Below are 20,294 nucleotides of genomic sequence, written 5' to 3'. Positions count from 1 at the left end.
GCCTCGGTCACCCCTAGATCCCTCTTAGGTGCCCGGCTCCGAGTCTCCGCCCCCGACTTCTGCTCCCCCCCTCCCCCCTGGTCTCCGCCCTCAGTCACTCCGCCGCCGTCGCTTCTCCACTGCCGGTGGTGAGGCCCAGGCGCCCGCCCCTCGTCCCCGGCCTTCGCCCCCGGCTCTGCCCACGCCCTCCTCCAGCTCGCACCCAGTACCGCGCAGGGCCTCGCTCCCCGTTCCTCTTGCGGGGGCAGAGGCGCGGAGAGGCGGCAAGCGCAGCCGGGGAAGGGGGTGGGGGGCAGAGGCACAGACAGAGTCGCGGAGGCTCGGAGAGAGGAGACGTGGAGGGAGGGACGGAGCCCGGACAGCGGTGGACACGGCCCCCCAAGCCGGGAAGAGCGCGGCGCGCACCAAGCGCGGAGCCCGGGACACGGAGAGGGGCAACCCCTGGTGGTCTCCGGCAGTCCATGCACAGAGCGCCCTCCCCCACTACCGAGCAGCCGCCGGGCGGAGTGGACAGCGCCCGCAAAACCCCGCAGACCAGACTCAAGTTAGTGGGCAAAGGGAAGCAGCGGGGAGTGGGGATGGGTGGAGCTGGACTCCGGAAAGGGGTCTGGAGGGCGGAGGTCGCTGAGAGGTCGAAGGGAAGCGGGACGGGGGTGGTGGAGTGGAGATTGATGGAATTGGGCCCTGGGAGCAGTCAGGGATGTGATGAATCTGAATATGAAAGGGTAATACCCAGTTCTGCATCCCCCATTTACTTTGTGGGCATGACCTAACATGTGAGCCCCTGCAAAGAACGTGGGAGCCCTCCAAGCGCCAGGGAAAGCCCTGGAGCTCTAGCTGGCAACGGGGCGGTGTGGGGGGGGGGGCATTCTTCTGGCTCAGTCTGTCGTTGGCACGGAACGGGCGGGACCCGGGTCCGCGAGAAGCCGGAGCTTTTGAGTCAAGAGCGCATCAGCAGGGCTGTGGAGAAGCGTGGATGCCTTAGGGGTCCTTTCCCATTTCTGTACCTTTATTTACAATGTGAGGAGAGAAGTTTCGACGTGCAGCCCCTCTCTCAAGAGGCCTTGAGCCGCTCCCCCACTGCCCTTGATATGTGGGTGGAAAATGAGGGAGAGGGTAGGCGGGAGCCCCTAGGCAGTTTTCACCCACTGACGCTACCACTGTGGGAGTATGTGTGGGCGGAACAAGCCCAGAGCAGAACAATTGAGGCACTCCTTCCCTCTCCTGTGCCTGGGTTGAAGCGACAGGCCTACCTACAGAGCAGGTGGAGGAGGACTCTGCGAGGCGAGGGGCCAACGGGGGGGGGGGGGGGGGGGGGGGAGTGGTGGTGGTACTGGTCAGTCAGGAGGGGAGGAGCAATCCTTGGGGGGAGAGCAAGAGCATACCAAAAACTCCTTATTCCTTGGAGAAAGCTTCGGGTAGCAGAGCAGGGGTTCACCTGGCAAACAGTGGGAAAGGCCATGGAAGGGGCCACAACTCTCCCTCTCAGCTATAAGGACAGGATGCCACCAGGGAGTAAAGGTGGCCAGCAGTGGTTTCAGGTGTCTACTATGGGGAAGACAGGGGGTCCTATATTCACCTCAGTGTGTGATGTCACTTTGAGTAATGGTGAGACTGCTAGTGCTTAGAGTGGAAGGTGAAGACCATGTTTTGAAAGAGACATCTAGCCATCCCAGGGTGTGCTGGCTAGACTAGCCTTAGTGCCCACAGTCTCTGTGTCCCCGGCCAGAAAAGTAAAAGCTGAGGATGGAGGCTAAGAGCCTTTGACTTCTGCAGAGACTGAGCTGGTTTTTGGTACTTCTGGCCAGTCTGGGATGGCAGTGGCATATATATACCTCTGAGCAGTGCTTGATTCTTATAGTCTGTGCCTAGGACTGAGTGTTGAGTAGGGAGAGTAATTGAAAAGAGAGAGAGGAGGAGAAGCAGGCAGAAAAAAGAAGACAGTTGTGAGTGTGGGTTGGTACCCAACAGGGAGACTTGCACTAACTGCTATCCTCTTTCTCTCATGTGCCTCCTTCTCAGGCCTAGTGTTCGAGCCATGGCACTGCCTCGGACACTGGGGGAGCTGCAGCTGTACCGGGTCCTGCAGCGTGCCAATCTGCTTTCCTACTATGAGACCTTCATCCAGCAGGGAGGGGACGACGTGCAGCAACTATGCGAGGCGGGTGAGGAGGAGTTCCTGGAGATCATGGCACTTGTGGGCATGGCCACCAAGCCCCTCCACGTCCGACGCCTGCAGAAGGCTCTGAGAGAATGGGCCACCAATCCAGGGCTCTTCAGCCAGCCAGTGCCTGCCGTGCCTGTTTCCAGCATTCCTCTTTTCAAGATCTCAGAGACTGCAGGCTCCCGGAAAGGAAGCATGAGCAACGGTCATGGCAGCCCAGGGGAAAAGGCTGGCAGCGCTCGAAGTTTTAGCCCCAAGAGCCCCCTTGAACTTGGAGAGAAGCTGTCACCAGTGCCTGGGGGGCCTGGAGCAGGGGACTCCCGAATCTGGCCAGGGCGGAGCACTCCAGAGTCTGATGTTGGGGCGGGAGGAGAAGAGGAGGCTGGTTCACCCCCCTTTTCCCCACCTGCAGGGGGAGGAGTCCTTGAGGGAACTGGGGCTGGAGGCTTGGCAGCCACAGGGGCTGGGGGTGCTCCTGAGAGACTGGAGCCAGAGATGGTACGCATGGTGGTGGAGAGTGTAGAAAGGATCTTCCGAAGCTTCCCAAGGGGGGATGCTGGGGAGGTGACGTCCCTGCTGAAGCTGAACAAGAAGCTAGCACGGAGCGTGGGGCATATCTTTGAGATGGATGATAATGACAGCCAGAAGGAGGAGGAGATCCGCAAATACAGCATCATCTATGGCCGCTTTGACTCGAAGCGGCGGGAAGGCAAGCAGCTTAGCTTGCATGAGGTGAGGCCCCCATTTTCCCAGGATTGCTCTTGGTTCCCAGGTCTCAACTTACTCACTTCTGAGAATCCTCACACTCCTCAAATCTGTTTCATTGCCCTTTGACCAGAATTCCAGGCCCTGCTCCCCTCTGTTCCACCCCAGTTTCAGCTACTGCAGTACTTTCCTCAACTGAGTGGGAAAGAGAGCCCAGCTGGCCAGCTTCATGCTGCTCCAGACCCCACAGAAATGGAGGAGGCTGTTGGCATTCCTAGGAACCTACGGGTGCTGACCTCTGTCTTCCTCCCTCAGGAAACTTCTGGGTAGTAGTATCAAAACCCAAGCTAGCATCTGATGGGTGGGCCTCATTTGTCTGGTGGTGAAGGGTTGCAAGGAGGCAGTGGGAGTAGGAAGTTAGGGTTCTGACTGCTCTGGCCGCCCTCTCCACAGCTGACCATCAATGAGGCTGCTGCTCAGTTCTGCATGAGGGACAACTCGCTGTTACTGCGGAGGGTAGAACTCTTCTCCTTATCACGCCAAGTGGCCCGAGAGAGCACCTACCTGTCCTCCTTGAAGGGCTCCAGGTGAGAGCCCTTCTCCAGATCCTTCCCGGATTAGAATTCTGCCAAGGATCTGGATCCTGTCCTAACGTCCAGTTGAGGTGCCTCCAGGCCTGCTTGTCACCAACTTGCACGCACTGCCTTTGACAAAGTCTACTTGTCGGCTTCTCCCAACAATCAAGTTGCTTCTAATCCCCAACAACAGCAGTGCCTGAGCTGGGGACTCCTGCTCAGCCGCTTTTTTCTAGGGTTTTAAAATAATGCCCCTCATCAGATTCTGTGCCTTGCCCATTATGTGTCCCTCCCCAGCCTCATTCTTTTTCCTCTCCATCTTTGCAGGCTCCACCCTGAAGAATTGGGAGGCCCCCCACTGAAGAAGCTGAAACAGGAGGTAGATTTTCCTGGGTGCATGTAGAGGGTTAGAGCAACCTTCCCCAACACCCTTCCTTGCCAGAACCTCATTACCCCATTTTGGGGCATCCACAGGTTGGAGAGCAAAGTCACTCTGAAATCCAGCAGCCTCCCCCAGGCCCTGAGTCCTATGCACCCCCATATCGCACCAGCCTGGAGGAAGACAGCGCCAGCCTGTCTGGGGAAAGTCTAGATGGACACTTGCAGGGTAGGTCTGCTCCAGAATTTCTGGGCAGGAGGGGGGATTTGCAGGGAAGGGAACCAGGAGGCAACTGACTGAAGCAGGGTTGGGAGGCCTGGCTGGATGGGGGCAAAAGGGCCTGGACCTATGGGTCTGGCTTGGTGGTTGAGGGTGGGGGTTCTGTTGACTGTAGTCCCTTACCTGATTAGTGCCCCTGCCCACAGCTGTGGGGTCATGCCCCAGGCTGACGCCGCCCCCTGCTGACCTGCCTCTGGCATTGCCAGCCCATGGGCTGTGGAGCCGCCACATCCTGCAGCAGACACTGATGGATGAGGGGCTGCGGCTAGCCCGCCTCGTCTCCCATGACCGCGTGGGCCGCCTCAGCCCCTGTGTGCCTGCAAAGCCGCCTCTCGCAGGTGAGGCTGCCAGCAGTGCTGTCCCCAAGCACCCCTACCACCCAGGCCCCATGTAGCAATCCTGGTGTTTTGGGGCCAGGTGGGGGGAAGAGGGATGTCACTAGAGAGGGCAGCAAGTAGGATGGTGGGGCTCCAGCCAGCCAGGTCTTGGTTTGAGAAGACAGGACCCTGCAGCACTGTTCCCACTGGGGAGGGACTGATCCTAATGGAGATCTGTGAAGGGGACACTGGGGGGAGCAGGAACACAGAGAATGGGGGGTAAAGAGGAACAGAAGGAGGGTCACCAGGATAGGGAGCTTGGAGAGAACGTCCACCAACACAGGAGGGTGGAGCAGGCTAGCATTTGGGATGAGGCTGTCCAGCCTAGAAGTGGAAGAGCCCAAAAGGGGATGTTCTGTGTATGGATGGGGAAGGGGTAGTAGGCCAGCAAAGGGCCCACACCGGCTGGGCTGAGTGACGCAGCAGACAAAGCCACCAACCCTAGCTTGGTATTTTTAAACTATGTGTGGGTGGGAAGTGGGGGAAGGGCCAGGAAGGGGGGCTTTGGGGGAAGGACCTAGGATACTGGCTTCCTGTGTTACCCCTGACTTGGCTTCTAAGAAACTTGGGGACATGGTTGGGTAGGTGGGGCCTGGGAGGGGGCCAGAGAGAAGTAGGGGCTGCAGAGCCTGGAACGGGGGAGGGGGAGAGGTCAGAGCCAAGCCGCCCCCACAGCTCCTGACAGAACCAGAAATTCCAGCAGAGCAAAGGCAGGAGAGACAGAGAAGGAGAGAGACAAATACAGAGACAGAGAACTACACACAGCCAGAAAGAGAAGAAGGAGCACATACTTGGATATGTAACCCCTCCCCCATGTACACTCGGGCAGGAGGCATTAACAGTAAATCAAGCCCTTCTCCACAGCCGTCTTTAGCTCTGCTTCTGTTCTCAACCACCTTTCTCTGCAGTGTCTACCCCGCAGCCTCCTAACCTACCCCTTCTCCTTGCAGAGTTTGAGGAAGGGCTGCTGGACCGATGCCCTGCCCCAGGACCTCATCCAGCTCTGGTGGAAGGTCGCAGGAGCAGTGTGAAAGTGGAGGCTGAAGCCAGCCGGCAGTGAGGGATGGACTGGTATCCTCATACCCAGACCCCCAGGACTTCTGGCTCCCACAGATCCATCCCTACACTCTCCATCCCTGGCATCTAGTCACAACCCTGGATCCTCTGCCTTTCTCTTGCCTCCCCACCTGCTCCATGGGCATAGAGCTATGGGGCTTCAAGCAATAACAAGCAGGGGCCTGGCGAGAGGACACAAGGGGGTGCACATGCTGCCCCTCGCCATGGCCCACAGCACAGGGGCAAGGACTCTGCCTCCAGGGCATCTGGGGTTCTCCCCTTCTTTACACTCCCATTCTCTCTAGTTTGAATGAGTGGTGTGAGAAGTTGGACCCAGTTTGGACATAGGGGAAAAGGGGACTTGCCTGGGAAGGTCCAGCAGTTAAAAATGGAAACGTTTCCCACCAGAAATGGGGGCCTGGGACACTGGACCTGCTCCTTCTCCCCTCTACTCCCCCATTTTTCTGCTTCTAGTTGGTTTCTTTAATTTAACAAGTGATACAGTTCAACCCCCCCCCCCATCCCCATCTTTCTCCCAAGTCCTCAGCACTTTTCCTCTTACCCTGCCCTCTCTACGGGCAGGGGGGTGAATGTGGGGTCCCCTTCATCAGCCCCCATGGGAGGCCTGGGTTGGACTCAGTGTCTCCCTCAGCTGGGGACTGTACCACAGCACCTGTCTGAGCAGTTAGAGCGTTTTTCTTTTCAGATAGTGTACAGTAGATTATTTATTTTGTTATTTTGGAATAAAATTTATTTTATGGTTTATGATCTATGACTCCCAAGAGGGAGAAAGGGCGGCATGGGAATGGAGGAAAACTGGTGGTGGCTGGGGAAACCGGAAAGAAGCAGGGGGAGGGTCCTAACACATGTCAAGGACCACACGCCTGGGTCTGGGCTTGGGCCCTCACCGCAGCCTCAGGCAGGTTGGGCAGTGTTGAGCCACAGAAGCTATGCCATACGTGGATATCAAAGCCACATAGACCTACCTGAGCACAGTCACACTCGGAGTTGAGTATATCTGGGTTGGCATATGTCAGAGCCAAGCACACACACCAGTGTCTTGTGCAGTGTCTCACTTCAAAACTTGTCATAGGCAAAATCAGATAAGGTTCTATATGGCTATGCGACTAGCATGTGTGACATCTATATGTTAGCATGTCTCAGGTCCACTTTAACACAGCTATACACCAAGATACTCAGCCCTTGTACTTCTGCACAGTCTCATATACAGCCCAAAGCCTCCATCTCAGGAATCTGGAGCTGTTTAAGATTTGTTTTTTAATCTGGGCAAAACCCTCAGTTACCAAGTGTACAGGCCCCTCTTCTCCCACCCAGGGTCTCCTGAACTGCTTCCTCATCCCCCCAGGGCTGGGACCCAGCCCATTCCTTCCCTCATTCCCAGCCTCTAGTGCAAGTGTGTGCACATGTCTACATTTTTCTACATGTGCATCCTGGATCCTGGCTGGGAGTGGGAGAAGGCCTCTGTGCCCTAACCTGTGCTCTTGCCCAGCCTCCTTCCTGCTCAGCCCCATCTCAGGGAGAGCTGTGTGTGCTCTGCATGTGCAGGCATGCTGGGGCGTGTCTCACTTTGGAACCTGAATTTCTCTTCCAACACTGGAAGGGAGAAGACGGATGTGTGGTAGGAGGGAAGGAGTGGATAGGCTCCACCCACTCTGTCTTCTGGCAAAGTCTTCCTCCTCACCCAGAAGAAGGTGGGGATAGGAGGACACCTTCCCCATCTGCTGCTTGGCAGAAACATGGGCAAGTGTCCAGAGCAGTCCCATTGGGGTAGAAAGGCTGTCTCTGAGCTCCCCCTCCAGCTGGGATCACCAGCTGGGGTTGGCCCTTAGGTCCAGATGCGACATTGAGATCCCAGACTGCCCATAGGGGGAGGGCTGCAGGAGGGACTGGACTCCCAAGGACTCTCCCCCTGGTTCTGCTTGCCCCTCCAGGAGAAGCTTGGTGAGGTCCTGTTCAGTGGGAGGCAGCAAGGGTGGGAACATGCCTTCAGCCCTGCCAGGAGGAAGGAGAGGAGCAATGGAATAGGCATGGCACCCACTCCTCTAGCCCACGCTCAATCACCACCCCCAGCCATCGCTCACCAGGTGCTTGCAGGGTACCCTCCCACTGGCTGGCTCGAGCACCTCTCTTCTGCCATGGTCACATCAGTGCAGAGCACAGGCTCAGGGCTGGCTATGGCATGCTCCTGAGGCTGGCACAGCAGCAGGCCCCTGCTGGGACCAGAAAAGTAAAAAAGATGTTGGTGGGTAGGGGGTGAGGCTGGGAGTCAATGGGGCACATGGAATCAGAGTAGGGAATGCCACTCACTGGGGGTGAGGTTGGTCAAAGGACAGGCTCATCTGGCTCAGGCTGGGGGACATCTGAAGGTGAGGTCTGGAAGTGGGAAGAAGGGCATGGTCAGAGAGGAAGGCTGGGCAAAAGCTGGGTGTTGCAAATATAAGACCACTGAATAAGAAAACAGAATTTTGGGTTCCTTATCCTGATTGCATAGCCTAGGGCAAAATCATCTTTGCAATGTGAGGTCAATTTTTCCATCCATAAAGTGTATGCTGGGAACTGGGAGACACTGGGGGAGGAGATGGGGGCTGGATTAGCTCATTTCTGTTGTTTATTTGGACTCTGAACTCAGGTGGTTCTCAGTCCCCCACCTCAGTTCCTGGGAGGGGAGATGTCATGCCTTGACTAAGAGTTAATAAGTGCCTGTTACCTAGGGAACAACAAATATCTAGATCACTTCAAAGCCTTAACAGATGAATAAATAAAAATAAGATAGCAGATAAGTGACTGGATTCCAGAGGCAGGAGAGAGAATACTAATTCTTACACACACATCTCTTGCTATTAACTGGGTACTTTGCTCAGTTTTACACATATTATTAACTCATTTAGCCTTCACAATAATCCTATGAGGAAGATATTATTATTCTCCATTTTACAGATGAGGCACCAGAGTTAAATAAGTTGCCCTGAGTCAGTTAAGTAGCAGAGCTGGAATCTGAACCCAGGGAAGTCTCCAACCACTGAGCCTCAATGGAATGAACAGAAGAGACAAAGAAAGCTTTCTGCTGCCCCTTTCTCACAGAAGAGCCTCTCCTAACAAATTCAGATGTCCGTCCTCCTTGCAGCTGGGTATCCCCACCCCATTCCCAAGAGATTCTTCACTTACTCTTGGAAGGCTGTCAACACATTGACTGATTCTTCCTGGGGGAGGGCTCGATATGAGGGGATGGAGTGAGAATGTGGTGGGTACACCTGGGGCCTGGGGAAAGAGAGCAGAACACCCTGATGCCAGCCGTTCTCCTGGACACTCCCAACCCCTGCCTCAGGATGAGGAATCCCTTTCACGGAAAGAAAAATTTCCTCCTTCAGCCCCCAGCACCGGCTCACCCAGCTGAAAGCCTGCCTGCACAGACCACCCCTATTCCCGTCTCTTGTGCTTCTTACACTATATCTGGGCTGAGCTGCATGTTCATGGGGTCAGGGGCCATTCTAGGATCATAAGTGGGCACCATGGGAGGCATCTGGGGCTCTGGGGTGGCAAGTGGCTGGTCCCTGGAGGAGAGAAAGAGGTACATGTGACTGACCAATCATTGATGCCACCAGCCATTCTTGCAAGGAAGTACCAGGCCTCACCCATCATCCTCACCACCACACTCACCTTTCCACAGTCATCTTGATGGTAGCTGGGACGTAACCCCTGCCATCCTTACCTATCTGTTCATCTGTTGTGGGGGAGAAAGGAAAGCTATGGAGTGCTCTAAGGTCAGGGAGGAGGGGAGGTGGGAAAAATGAGCATGGTGATGGGCAAGTAGGAAAAGTGGAGCTACAGAAATGGGGAGAGAAATCAGGGATGACACGCAGTGGGCAGGGAGGGGGCTACTGGAACCAGGGAGGATGTGGGCAACAGGAAGGAGTCAGAACTGCCAGCTCCAGCTCACGCTTGTAGTGGCTCCGGAAAGCTTCATCCTTGGGTTTCTTGGGGTAAAGGTTTTTGAGCTGAGCAAGGTCCCGGATTCGGTCCCCCAGTGAGCGGATGGACAGATCTTTGGCAGAGAATGGCTGGATGTTCTCTATCTGTGGGGAGCCTGTGATAGAAATGAGATTGTGAGTCCCCTCTGTCCAGATTTTCTTCCCCTTTCTCAGCTCCCACACCGAATTCATTCTCAACCTACCAAGGCAAGGAGGAGAGGACCTCAGATGGGGGTCCTGGGGAGGGGAACATACTCGTCTCTATCTCCACAAAGCTCACAGTGAGAAAGTAGAAGTTTAGACCACAGAAGGAATAAGAGAAGTTGAACCTAAAGAACTTCCTGAAGATCAGAGTTGGCATCAAGGAAGCCAAAACATTTCCTTCCCAGAAGAGACCTCAGAGGGCACAGGCACAGAGACAGAGGACTGGCTGGGGAGACCTCACCATCCTGGCCCCGTATGACATGGGCAATAGTGATGCCTCCAATCTCTGAGTCACTGAAGCGGAGAAGGAACGTTCCATCAGGCTCGTTGAGAAGAAGGTTGGTGACGTACTGTTTGCTGATGAAGCCAATGATCAGCCTGGCCATGATGAAGAAGAGGATGGAGTGGAGGCACTGGATGTGGAGAGGGAGCTGGGCATACAGCTGCTCAGGCCACCTGGGGCAGAGACTTACCGATCTGACCAGTAGCTCTTGAGACAGCGTTTGGTGAGGTCCAGGACACCATCAAACCACTGCCAAAAGGTGAAGCCACGACCCAGCAGGATCTCCTGTGGCAGGGTGGGGGTAGCTGGTGTGAGGATGAAAGGGCCAGAGCTGGAACCTGATTAGGGCAGGCACTGGGCTGTGAGTGCCCACATTATGGTCACAGCGCTGAGAGACCAAACTGGACCTGAGACCCCTATCAATGATGATGGACAGCACCCACGTTTCCATGTGCCAGGCATTATTTCAATCCCTTTCCATAAGCTAATTTCCAAGGCTGTGGAGGTAGGACTTATAACTATCCCATCTTACAGATAAAGAATGGAAGCACAGAAAGGTCAAATAATTTGCTCAGGTCCACACAGCTGGTGAGAGGCAAAGCTGGGATTTAGGCCAGGAAGTCTGGGCTGGAGCTCCTCAACCAGCATGCTCCACCCATCTCTAGTGAGGCCTGGTGGAAGTGGAGCCCAGAGAAGGCAGCTGCTGGGTGTAAGTGTCCTGCTCCTTTTGCTAGCACATCCTCTGGTCATGTGGGCTTTTCTTTCTTCCTTTTTTTCTAAGCAAGCAGTACATGACTGCATATACCCAGCTGGCAGTCAACCAAGCCACTCCAATCTTCTCTTCCCCCGTTCTTATAACAGACCCTGATCTGAGCCATCTTATTTTGGAGGGAATAAAATATAGCAGCTAAGAGCAAGTGTCAAAAATATGGGGTTCCATCCCAGCCATGCCACTCACCTGCTGGGAGATCTTAGAAAAATGACTTAACCCTCTGAGACTTAGGACCCTGGTCTATAAAGTGGGAATAATAACAATACTGATCTTAAAGCGATGTTGGGAAGATCAAATGAAATAAATACGTAAAGTGTTAAGCACAGCACCTGGCATATAGTAAGTTGTCAACACATGGTTGCTGATATGACTGCACGTCCCTGTGGGATTTCATCTTGGTTTTTGCAATAGGAACTATTTTCCCGATGGGTCAAAGTTATTTTGAGCCATGTTTACACACAATCTGGGTGAGTCATGCAAGTCACTGGTGAAGAGAAACCAAAGCCTGAGGGATGCCAGAGAACGCATCCTCTGGTCTGACCCTTGAGTTGAAGGTTTTCCTGCCTGGACCATGACAAGGCCTTCCTGAGGGACATGGTGTGGCACGGTGAAGATCCCAGCAGTCAGTCCCTTCCCCAGGGGAAGCCCTGGGTGCCCCAGGATGAAGAACTTGGGGGTAAGAGGTCAGAAGGGCCGGGCAATGACCTTGTTGAACTGTGACCAGGACACAGAACGGTGCTGGAAGGCCTCTATACTGAGGCTGTTGTCATTGAAGATCTTCTGGGCCAGGAAGAGGAAGTGCTCTGGGAGCAGCCCCTGGTTTGTCCCCACCTCAGCCATGAACTTAAGGTTCAGAGTCTCACACATCTTCTCCCACGGTACCCGCTCAGCCACCACGAAGGGAACACGGTCCTGGGGTGAAGGGGAAAGGAGAGAGTGTTTCAGGCTATCGCCCACATTCTTCTTCCAGAGGGGTCTTCATCCTTCCCACCTCTCCGAGGCTGTTCCTCCCAGGTGCTGTCTCCCTGAACTCACTCACAAAGATGGTGCTTTTTTCAACAGTTTAGGGTGCTACAACATGATAGTTAAGACTGGTATAAAATGAGGTCAGAAGTACAAAAGCAGGTCCATGAGAAGATGTTAAGGTCACTCCTATTTAAACATGCCTGCCAACCCACCAACCTGTACCCCACCCCCCATATTAGAGCCTACCCTGCTCCCCCATTTCAAGTCTTTCCTCACCATCTCTGAGAAGGCATTGTCCCACAAGATGGTGGCTTTGGCATTGTTGTCTTGGTTACCATGGACGATGACCACCAGGGGCAGAGATAGAGCCTAACAGGGGTGAGGAAAGGGGAGTTCTTACTGGGGCAAGGGGCTTCCTTAGGGGGCTGGCTCTGAGGGGGAAGCTTTTGGATTCATACAACACAGTTAAAAGCTCATGGCTGCAAGGCCCCTGGGCTGAAAGGGTCTGGGACCTGCCTCCACTCTGGGTGGACTCCCCATGGAACGAAACCCAGCTGCTTCTCCCCCAGGCCTCTGATATGCAGGTCACCTGCCAATGTGCATCAAGTGCTTTCTAAAGCTCAATTAGGGCCTTACTGTAGAGAAGTAGTTATGAATCAGTACTATAGAGAAGACCTTTGAGTTTCAAATGCCAGCTCCAACACTTAGTAGCTGTGTGACCTGGGCAAAATTACTCAATCTCTGTGTCTCAATGTCCTCATCTATAAAATGAGGCTAGTAATAATAACCTCCTCATAATGTTATTGTGAGAACTGTGTTTGTGTGTGAGAGTCACTTAAAACAGTGCCCTAGTCTATAAAAAGGTGCTAGTTGCTACTACACTGTTATTCTCTGGCAGGAGCACTCTGTACTCTTGCTCTTCCCCACCCATCCTGACATGAGTGCCAGACACAAAGAGTGCGGGGCAGTTGTGAAGGAGTGAGGATCAAGGGCCCCAGTGTGTGTCATGGAGGGGCCCTGGGGTTCCAGACTGAGCAGCGCTGGAGCCTCGGTTTACCTGGAGATGGATGGGAAGTTTGTTGGGGCCGAGCATGAAGCTGGTGGAGAAGAGCACAGCACACTTCTCTTCAGTAACTGATTCCGTGCCCTTCCTCTCACACCGCTTGATTTTCTTCAGAAGCTGCAGAACGAGGTGAGGGAGAGCAGGAGTGAGGACAGAAACTCCTGGGCTTCTAACATCTTCTCCAAGGAGAGTCCCATAGTCTAAGGACCCTTCCTCCCTCCCCAGTGTTCCCTGAAGCCCTCACCAGGTTCTTGAACAGGGCGGAGCAGCAGTTCCCAGAACCAATGTTCTCGAAGGGCACGGTGTTGTTGGTGATTTCCCCAGTGCTTTCTCTGCCAGGGGAAGTCAGAGAGTGAGTGAGCTGGACAATGTGTGGAGAGGAGCTTGAGTCCACAGATGAAGGTATGCAATTCTGGTTCACATATCCATCTCCTCGCCTGAGTTCTTAAGGGAGGCATCCCATCTTGGCCAAATCATAATGCCCCCACCCCCTATTCCAACAGTGATGATACCCTCCTCTTCCATGGGATGGCTTGATCATTCCATGGCTCTCCCTCCCTCTTGAAGGTGCTAGTCCCCCAGGCTTCTCTGGCCTCCATCAACCTGAGAGGTCTTCTCCAGCCCCAACTTACACTCCAGCCCCAGGCCCCTGGGGGCTGCTCAGCTCCCTTGCCTGCTTCTCTGTCACCATGTCAGCCCTGACCAGTGGAAACTTGGCTGGGGCCCCCAGGAACTGTAGGCCCAGCAGGAATCGAACTCCAGCCTGAAACTTGGTCTGAGTTTTCAGAACCTGGGGGGGCTGCTTCTCCACCAGGAAAGAGCTGGAAAGAGTGAGGAAAACAGGGAAGTTAGCAGCTGGGTCCGTCTTGGGGCCCTGACCACAACTCTAGCCTTCTTCTTTCCTTGGGGTCTGCTCTAGGACAGGCTGGGGGCTCACAGGGCATACCTGGTGACCAGGGTGCACAGTACTTCATCCAGCCGGCTAATCAGTGCTGCCCGGGTCTTGGGCTCAAGTTCCCCACCAGCTGCCCCCAACTCCTGCTGCAGCTGGGAATAAATGTCCACCAGGTTCTCACACCTGGAGGCAGGGCAGTGGTCAGGGAGCACAGGATTCAGGCCACCTGCTCTGATCCAGACACCCTGCCCCTAAACCCAGGAGAAAAGCAAGAGACTGTGTGTGGAGGGGTGAGATGGGCAGTGGGTGTGGCTGCAAGGCCCCTGGGCTGAAAGGGTCTGGGACCTGCCTCCACTCTGGGTGGACTCCCCATGGAACGAAACCCAGCTGCTTCTCCCCCAGGGCTCTGATATGCAGGTCAGCTGCCAATGTGCATGGTATTTTTGTGAAAATTAAAAGGTGCTCTGCCCAATAGACCAAATAGAAAAAGGATTCTCATTCCTCTGGGCATGGGGCTTGAAGAGAAGTGTGTGGGTTGGATGAACTCCCACTTGTGCCCCCTGGGCCTGACACACCTGTACAGGACGCGACCTGAACAACAGTGTGCATAACTCAGCTGAGACAGGCTTTCTGAGCCTTGGCCCACTCCAAGGCCCTCTAGGCTGGCTTTTTCTCCCTTACACCTGGGGGTCCTCCAGCAGAAACAGCAGGTGTCGTCCCCAGCCCACTCTCTTCCCCGTCAGCCTTGCCCCAACCTCTCTTGTAGTTGGTTCAGGTTCTCATCAAAGGGTGCACCATTCCCTGCCAGCTGCTGCTGCCGTTTCCAAATCTGGATCCTCTTCAGCACCAGGGCCTGGGCAGCCTCCAGCTCCCCAGCAGTCTCCTGCAGCAATGTGGCCAGGGCCTACGGGCAGCAAGGGCCTGAGCCAGGGCCACCCACTGCCTCCTCACCCAGCTCCTGAGGATAGGGCTATTTTTCTCACCTCTCTGGCATTCCCTTGTCCCACCTCAGTCTATCTCTCTAAGGTCTAATCTCCATCACTTCAGTGATTTGAGATCCCTCAAAGATTGTACTTTGAGCTCAATCTCTACCTCGCAGTCCGTTACTCACCTCACTTGGCTCAGTCCCTTTGGCAGGAGTTTCTATCAAGCTGTGCAGAGACACTGAGGGTAGGGGCAGAAATCAGGGGTGCAGAAAGATCTGAGGTTCAGTCAAGGTTGATCCAAGAGGGGGTTGCTCCCACATACTCCCCAGGACCCTTAGGGCTTCAGGCCCAGCTTCCCACCTTGGCCAGCCTCAGCCTCCTGCTGCAGAGCTTCTCGGAGAAGGCGGGTTTCCCCCACTTGGTGTCGCAGCCTCTGTAGGGCTGTGTTAAACTTGAGTTCCTCTTGCTTCCAGTGGAAGGACATTGGCAGGTGGCGGAACTGCACAGGAGCAACAGTCATCGAGCAAGCTATAACACTGCCCTTTTCTCTCTACTCAGCCTCCACTCCCTAACGGGGTGCCTGCTGCCATGTTTGGACAGTTCTTTCTGACCTTTCAGCATCTCCCAAAGATAAGACCTCTCTCCTAGCCAAATCAACTCCAACTGCTTGTTCTCCTCCCCAGGCTTTGCTACCCTCAGTCTTTCATTTGAAACTTCCTTGAACTTGGCTTGGGGTTCACTCTGACCCTATCAACCTCCTTTAGTCATCCTGGGTCTAGAACACTAAGCCTTGCCTGAAATTCAAATTCCTTCTAGTTTCTAATGAATTGGCCTAAAGTTGCAGGGAATTGAGTTGGAGTGGGAGGTGGGTAGCACAATACCTGTTCCATAACAGCTTTTTTCTCCCCTTGAAGTATTTGTCTAAAAGTGGCCACCAGCTTCAGCGGGTCTCTCTGATATATGCTCTGTAGAAATGAAGGATGGTAGACAGAGTTAGCCTGGCCATGTCAGCGTCCCTCCCCACCCTCAATTCTCTCTCTCTCTCTCTCTCTCTCTCTCTCTCTCTCTCTCTCTCTCTCTCACACACACACACACACACACACACACACACTGAAAGGCAACACAATTGTAGACTCCAGAAGTTTTTGTGTGTTCCCATGTTAGCTAACTATGTACTAACCACAGGAACACCAATTTGTTTCCAGCATCCAACCAATTTTCTTAGAGTATCCGGTCCTCACCCCAGCTCCACTCCAGTCTCATCCCCTCCCCTCCTGCCCTACCTCCAGGGTGCTGATGTGTGGCAAGATGGCGTTCCCTTCTCCTGGCTTTCTGGCTGAGGCCTGAAGGTGCTGGATGGTGGCAGAAAGTAGGGTGCTGGCCATGTTGCAACAGAAGGCATCTGAGCCAACCAGAAATTCCCTGTGGGAAGACCAGGATGAGGCAGCCTTGGGTAAGGGCTTCATTAGCTCTACTGACCCTCCACCCCACAGCAAAGATATCAGTGGCCCCCTCCTCTAATATTCTCCATCCAGGCCCTCTGCAGCCTTGTCATCATTCCCCTTGTCCCTCAGTCTTCTAGCTGTGATGGGAAGTGCCCTGGCCCCAGCCCTGACCTCCCTCCTCTTTGGTCCAGCCTCCTAAGGAAGGTGGGGACTCTATGTATTAACATGCATAGTCTGGTTAATATGGCACAGACTCCCTGCTAAATCTAGGTTACTGCATGTTAAATAATGGGTTCCAAGTCCTGAAAGGGTGCAGAGAAAATCAGTGGGTGGGGAAGAACCTGGGGAACTAGCATGGGGTGGTGGGGACTCACCAGGGCTGGTTCTCCAGCCAGTCACCCAGGAGATGTCGCAGGTGAAGGGGAAAGTCAACATAGAGCCGCTGCAGTTTTTCTGGGGGCATTTGGGAGACCAGCCCCCACAGAGATGTGTACTGGGGTTTGGAGGGCATCTGGAGGAAAGGAACAGGCCACTCTGAGAGGTACCCAAGAAAGGTGGCCTATGTTCTGGGGCAGCCATGGACCCCCTGTAGACAACCCTCACAGAGACCACTCTTCACAGCCAGACCATTTCAAACCAGGGCCATTTTGGTCCGTGTCTGAGAAAAGGTGAAGCTGTCAGTGATGGACGCAGGGGTGATGGGGTGGGAAGAGCCAAGCTGCAGCCAGAGGAGTGGGGTGACAGGGGAGAGCTGGCACTAGGGAAAGCTCTCTGAGAGAAGGCAGAGGACTGGGGCTGCAGCTTTAGACCTGGCTCTGGTTCTGTGAGCAAGGAACCTCCCTTCTGTGGGCCTCAATCTATAAAATATGCTTGAAATGAGATAGAACTTTCAAAACTTCTTAAAGCAATAGTTTTAATCTTTGGAATCCCAATTATATAACAGGTGTAAAATTGGAATTTCTCTGTTGAAAGTGTGGTAGGCCTGGAGCTTTACTGCTTCTACTTGCCTCTCTCCTTGCCACCTCCTGACCCCAAAGGTGTCCCTGAGAAACCCCTCAAAATTCCAGGCCTCTATGAGATCATTTGAAAGCTAGCCAGCTAGATGATGAAGAAAAGGATGGTACAGCAATAATAGCTACCACTTATTAAGCACTTACTATGTATGAGGCACTACACTAAGCACATTATCTCATTAGAGACTCACAACTTTCTAAATATATAATTATCTCCTTTCATAGATGAAGAAACTGAGTTTCATGGGGGTTCTCTAACTTGCCAAGGCCACTCAACAAGCAAGTTGGAAAATCAGGATTTCAATTTGAGTGGGGACTCATCACAACAATGTACTGTTAGGATTCCTTCCAGATCCAAATCCCATCAACCTAAGAGGAGCTGGGCTGAGGGAGGAGATTTGAAGAAGGGGCGAGGGAATGACGGGGAAAGTAGAGAACTCAAGAAGAAAGTGAGAGAATGGAGTAAAAGTGGGGCCAATAAGTCTGGAGTAAAGAGCCTAGAAGAGGGGGAGGGGAACTAGAGGTTTGGCTAGAAGGCCAAAGACAGAGAAGAAAAGGAGAGAGGAAAGGAGGAGATGGTAAGAGTAGGGGGGAAGGTTGCGTGCCCATATATAAGTGGGCTGCAGGGGGTAAGTACACCAGTGGTTTCCCTAGGGGTCTCTCAGTTCATGTTTCTCGCAATGTCCCTCTCCCAGAGATGAGGGCATTGAAGGGGGTGGAAACTCCCTGGGTCTCCCCCAATTCAGTAAACCCAAATCCTCCTGGTGTACTTTTAGCCTCTCCCTTCTCCCAGGACTCCCAAAGGTATGGAGAACAGAGAGCCCCTTCTCTGGAGACTCCTGCTTCAAGACCCTCCTCCCAGTCCCAGTCTAACCTACCCACCCCTAGCTCTCTTTTCCCAAAAGTAAGATCCTCTTGCCCTCTTGCCCCTACCTCTCCCACTACCCTCCACCCCAGCTCTTCTCTCTCAAAAGCAGAATCTTCCCCACTCCTGCTCGGGGTCCTCCAATAGGTCTTTCTCTACTTCTCCCCTTAGGGGTGGGGCACATTCTGGTCTGTTTCAGATTCAAGGGAGGACTCCATTCCTTCTCTCTTCTCCTGTTTTCTCACGGTGTTAGACCTTTGACCCTCTAACTCCTACCCTACTGAGAACTGAGGCATTCTTAAGTCACAGGCGGTCCCCCTTCATTTGTACCCTCGTGTTGAGTGACTAGCCTCTTAGTCTGGCCCTAGCTTCAAACCTCCCCTGCTCCATCCCCAGACATCAGGAGGACTCACTTTTCCCCATCCACACCCAATAATAGGCTGGGTCGATCGGCTTGTCAGTACAGGAGCACCACCTGCTTACAGCCCGCTAAACACTGGCAGAGACACGGGAGCCCTTGAGCGAGGGGGTGGGGCCAGTATTCCATTCCCAACAGGGAAGGAAAGCCCGACGTCCAGGGTTCTTCTCATCACCTGCTTCGTAGCCTAACCCTGATCTCCTCCACCCCTATATTCCCACTGACCGTGGGACCACAGGATCAAAAGTCAAAAAAGCTTCTCTGAATTGCCCAATGTGTGTGTATGTGGCGGTGGGGGCGGGGAGGGGGTGCAGGCAGGCGGAGCCACTTCAGCACGAGGAGGGTTAACAGCGCGCCGCCGGGAGATCTCGACGTCTACAGCAGCCAAGCGTGGAGCAGTTTTGAGGGGGAAAGTCCCCCTCTACTGGGGCACCATGAGGTCTATAGCTGGGGCTCGCTCACCCCCCAGTTCCTGAACAGGTACCTTCATGGGAGACAAGGATAGGGGTTTCTCAAGGACCCACTGCCCTCTGCCATCAACCTTCTTGGGAGGGGCAGCCACTTCTCCCCTCCCCCACACCCAGCGGGCAGAAGGACACCACCTAGCCCTCCCTCCCCAGCCTTTACAGTCCCTGGAGGTGCGAGGGCGGGGGTGTGGAAAAAGTGACCCCAGGAGGGGAGTTGGAACTGCTGGGCCTGTACCCATCCCAGATTCCTCTGAGATTCGAAACCGCCAAAATCCAGTACCACCAGCTGAAACGCCAGCGCAGCTCAAACAGTTTCTTGGGCCATCCAACCCGCCTAGTCCTGATAGGCCCGGGACTAATCCCCCACCCCCACCATTACACGCTGAAAGTCGGAGGCCCCCACCCTCCCATCCTAGGACACATCCTCTCACCTTGGCAACCTCTCTGCTGTCTTCTCCCTCTCTCAGCAGGCACTGTAAGGCCATGGGTTTGTAGCTCTGTCCAGTGAGTTCAGGGCTGGCCTTGTTAGCACCCGCCCTTCACCACCACCACCACCACCACCACCACCAAAAAGAAAAACTACACACACACACACACACACACACTCTCTCTCTCTCTCTCTCTCCTCTCCCTGTCCTTCCTCCTCAGTGTAAGCAGTGACTGCCCCAGCCCGCTGTTTCCGGCTTCTCTGTCTACCCAAGTCCCTCCCTGGAGCTCTGACGACACAGAGAAGAGAAAGTAGGCTGGAGGAGGAAGAGGAAGAAAGTGGGGTGAATATGTGTGCCTCCTGTGCCTAGTGAGGGGGGAGACAAAGCTGGGGCTAGGGCCCTGGGATCTGGCTGGAGGGAGACTGATCCCCACTTACTCTGTTCCCTCCAAAGTGATACACTTTCCTCCAGAAAGTCACCTACTATCAAGCAGAGACATGCTTTCCCAAACTGCCTCTCCCATACTCAAACTTTCACAGGGACTCAGGCATTTGGGCTTACAAGAGACAGGGATCCCCGGTGCCTCTGGGAAAGCAAATCCCTTGGGCTCTGCACTCCCTCCAGTGGAGGACCCTGCAAAGTAGCCCAGAGCTCAATTCTGTTTGGACTGCCTAGATCCCCCTCCCTTCTAGACCGGGAACGCCTTAGAGGTCACGTGACAGCTGATGGGAGGGGGTAGGGGGACCCCAAGTTCAGAACTATGGAAGACTTCAAGAGTCCCTCAGACTGCCACCCCACACAGGGTGCTACTCAGCAAACCCTGGTGGGAGGGGGTGCGACCTGGAGCTGCTGCCTGCAGATTCCCAAAGGACAAGTAGTAAAACGAATCTGCTGTGCAGCCTTGCTGAAGTTCCTGTTTCTGGGGTAAACACTGAGACACACCCAGAAACAAACACACATGCACAACTCCCCTGGCCACAAGACCACACACACACACACACACACACATGCACGCACACGCACAT

The 20,294-nt window shown here is 54.2% G+C and overlaps 2 protein-coding genes across 6 annotated transcripts; one reads left to right on the top strand and one right to left on the bottom strand.

The window, feature by feature from the left end:
• The first annotated feature begins 98 nt into the window (after nucleotides 1-98).
• NAB2 (NGFI-A binding protein 2) lies at nucleotides 99-6,303 on the top strand. Of its 3 annotated transcripts, none has more exons than XM_066369453.1 (7): nucleotides 99-544; nucleotides 2,023-2,896; nucleotides 3,323-3,456; nucleotides 3,772-3,823; nucleotides 3,919-4,051; nucleotides 4,234-4,440; nucleotides 5,430-6,303. In XM_066369453.1, the coding sequence occupies exons 1-7, from the start codon at nucleotides 462-464 to the stop codon at nucleotides 5,537-5,539; spliced, it is 1,593 nt and encodes a 530-aa protein (XP_066225550.1). In that variant the 5' UTR covers nucleotides 99-461; the 3' UTR covers nucleotides 5,540-6,303. The 3 variants fall into 3 exon arrangements, with proteins under 3 accessions (XP_066225550.1, XP_066225551.1, XP_066225552.1); XM_066369454.1 differs by having other exon boundaries at nucleotides 100-544; nucleotides 4,249-4,440; XM_066369455.1 differs by lacking the exon at nucleotides 4,234-4,440 and having other exon boundaries at nucleotides 100-544.
• STAT6 (signal transducer and activator of transcription 6) lies at nucleotides 6,289-19,534 on the bottom strand. 3 transcript variants are annotated; one of them, XM_066369450.1, is made up of 22 exons: nucleotides 19,273-19,534; nucleotides 16,453-16,589; nucleotides 15,917-16,055; nucleotides 15,515-15,598; nucleotides 14,994-15,132; nucleotides 14,819-14,871; nucleotides 14,463-14,611; nucleotides 13,759-13,890; nucleotides 13,445-13,633; nucleotides 13,057-13,144; nucleotides 12,807-12,929; nucleotides 12,026-12,118; nucleotides 11,489-11,695; nucleotides 10,202-10,296; nucleotides 9,970-10,106; nucleotides 9,494-9,640; nucleotides 9,214-9,277; nucleotides 9,000-9,107; nucleotides 8,722-8,814; nucleotides 7,864-7,929; nucleotides 7,638-7,769; nucleotides 6,290-7,548 (listed from the first exon to the last, which is right to left on the bottom strand). In XM_066369450.1, exons 1-22 carry the CDS (start codon nucleotides 19,324-19,326, stop codon nucleotides 7,362-7,364), a joined length of 2,616 nt encoding a protein of 871 aa, XP_066225547.1. In that variant the 5' UTR covers nucleotides 19,327-19,534; the 3' UTR covers nucleotides 6,290-7,361. The 3 variants fall into 3 exon arrangements, with proteins under 3 accessions (XP_066225549.1, XP_066225547.1, XP_066225548.1); XM_066369451.1 differs by having other exon boundaries at nucleotides 6,291-7,548; nucleotides 7,638-7,766; nucleotides 19,273-19,533; XM_066369452.1 differs by lacking the exon at nucleotides 16,453-16,589 and having other exon boundaries at nucleotides 6,289-7,548.
• Between the last annotated feature and the right edge of the window lie 760 nt (nucleotides 19,535-20,294).

The sequence above is a fragment of the Saccopteryx leptura genome, chromosome 2, assembly GCF_036850995.1.
Source record: "Saccopteryx leptura isolate mSacLep1 chromosome 2, mSacLep1_pri_phased_curated, whole genome shotgun sequence".
NCBI lineage: Eukaryota > Metazoa > Chordata > Mammalia > Chiroptera > Emballonuridae > Saccopteryx > Saccopteryx leptura.
The sequence above is the reverse complement of the archived record's forward strand: the minus strand, read 5'-3'. Positions and strand labels throughout refer to the sequence as shown.

Coding starts and splice junctions, on each gene's coding strand:
- NAB2 (XM_066369453.1), top strand. CDS start 462: ATGCACAGAGCGCCCTCCCCCACTACCGAGCAGCCGCCGGGCGGAGTG. Junction 3,457..3,771: donor TCCTCCTTGAAGGGCTCCAG/GTGAGAGCCCTT, acceptor CCATCTTTGCAG/GCTCCACCCTGAAGAATTGG. Junction 4,052..4,233: donor TCTAGATGGACACTTGCAGG/GTAGGTCTGCTC, acceptor TTACCTGATTAG/TGCCCCTGCCCACAGCTGTG.
- STAT6 (XM_066369450.1), bottom strand. CDS start 19,326: ATGGCCTTACAGTGCCTGCTGAGAGAGGGAGAAGACAGCAGAGAGGTT. Junction 14,612..14,818: donor AAGGGACTGAGCCAAGTGAG/GTGAGTAACGGA, acceptor TGCTGCCCGTAG/GCCCTGGCCACATTGCTGCA. Junction 9,278..9,493: donor TTTCCGGAGCCACTACAAGC/GTGAGCTGGAGC, acceptor CCCCCACAACAG/ATGAACAGATAGGTAAGGAT.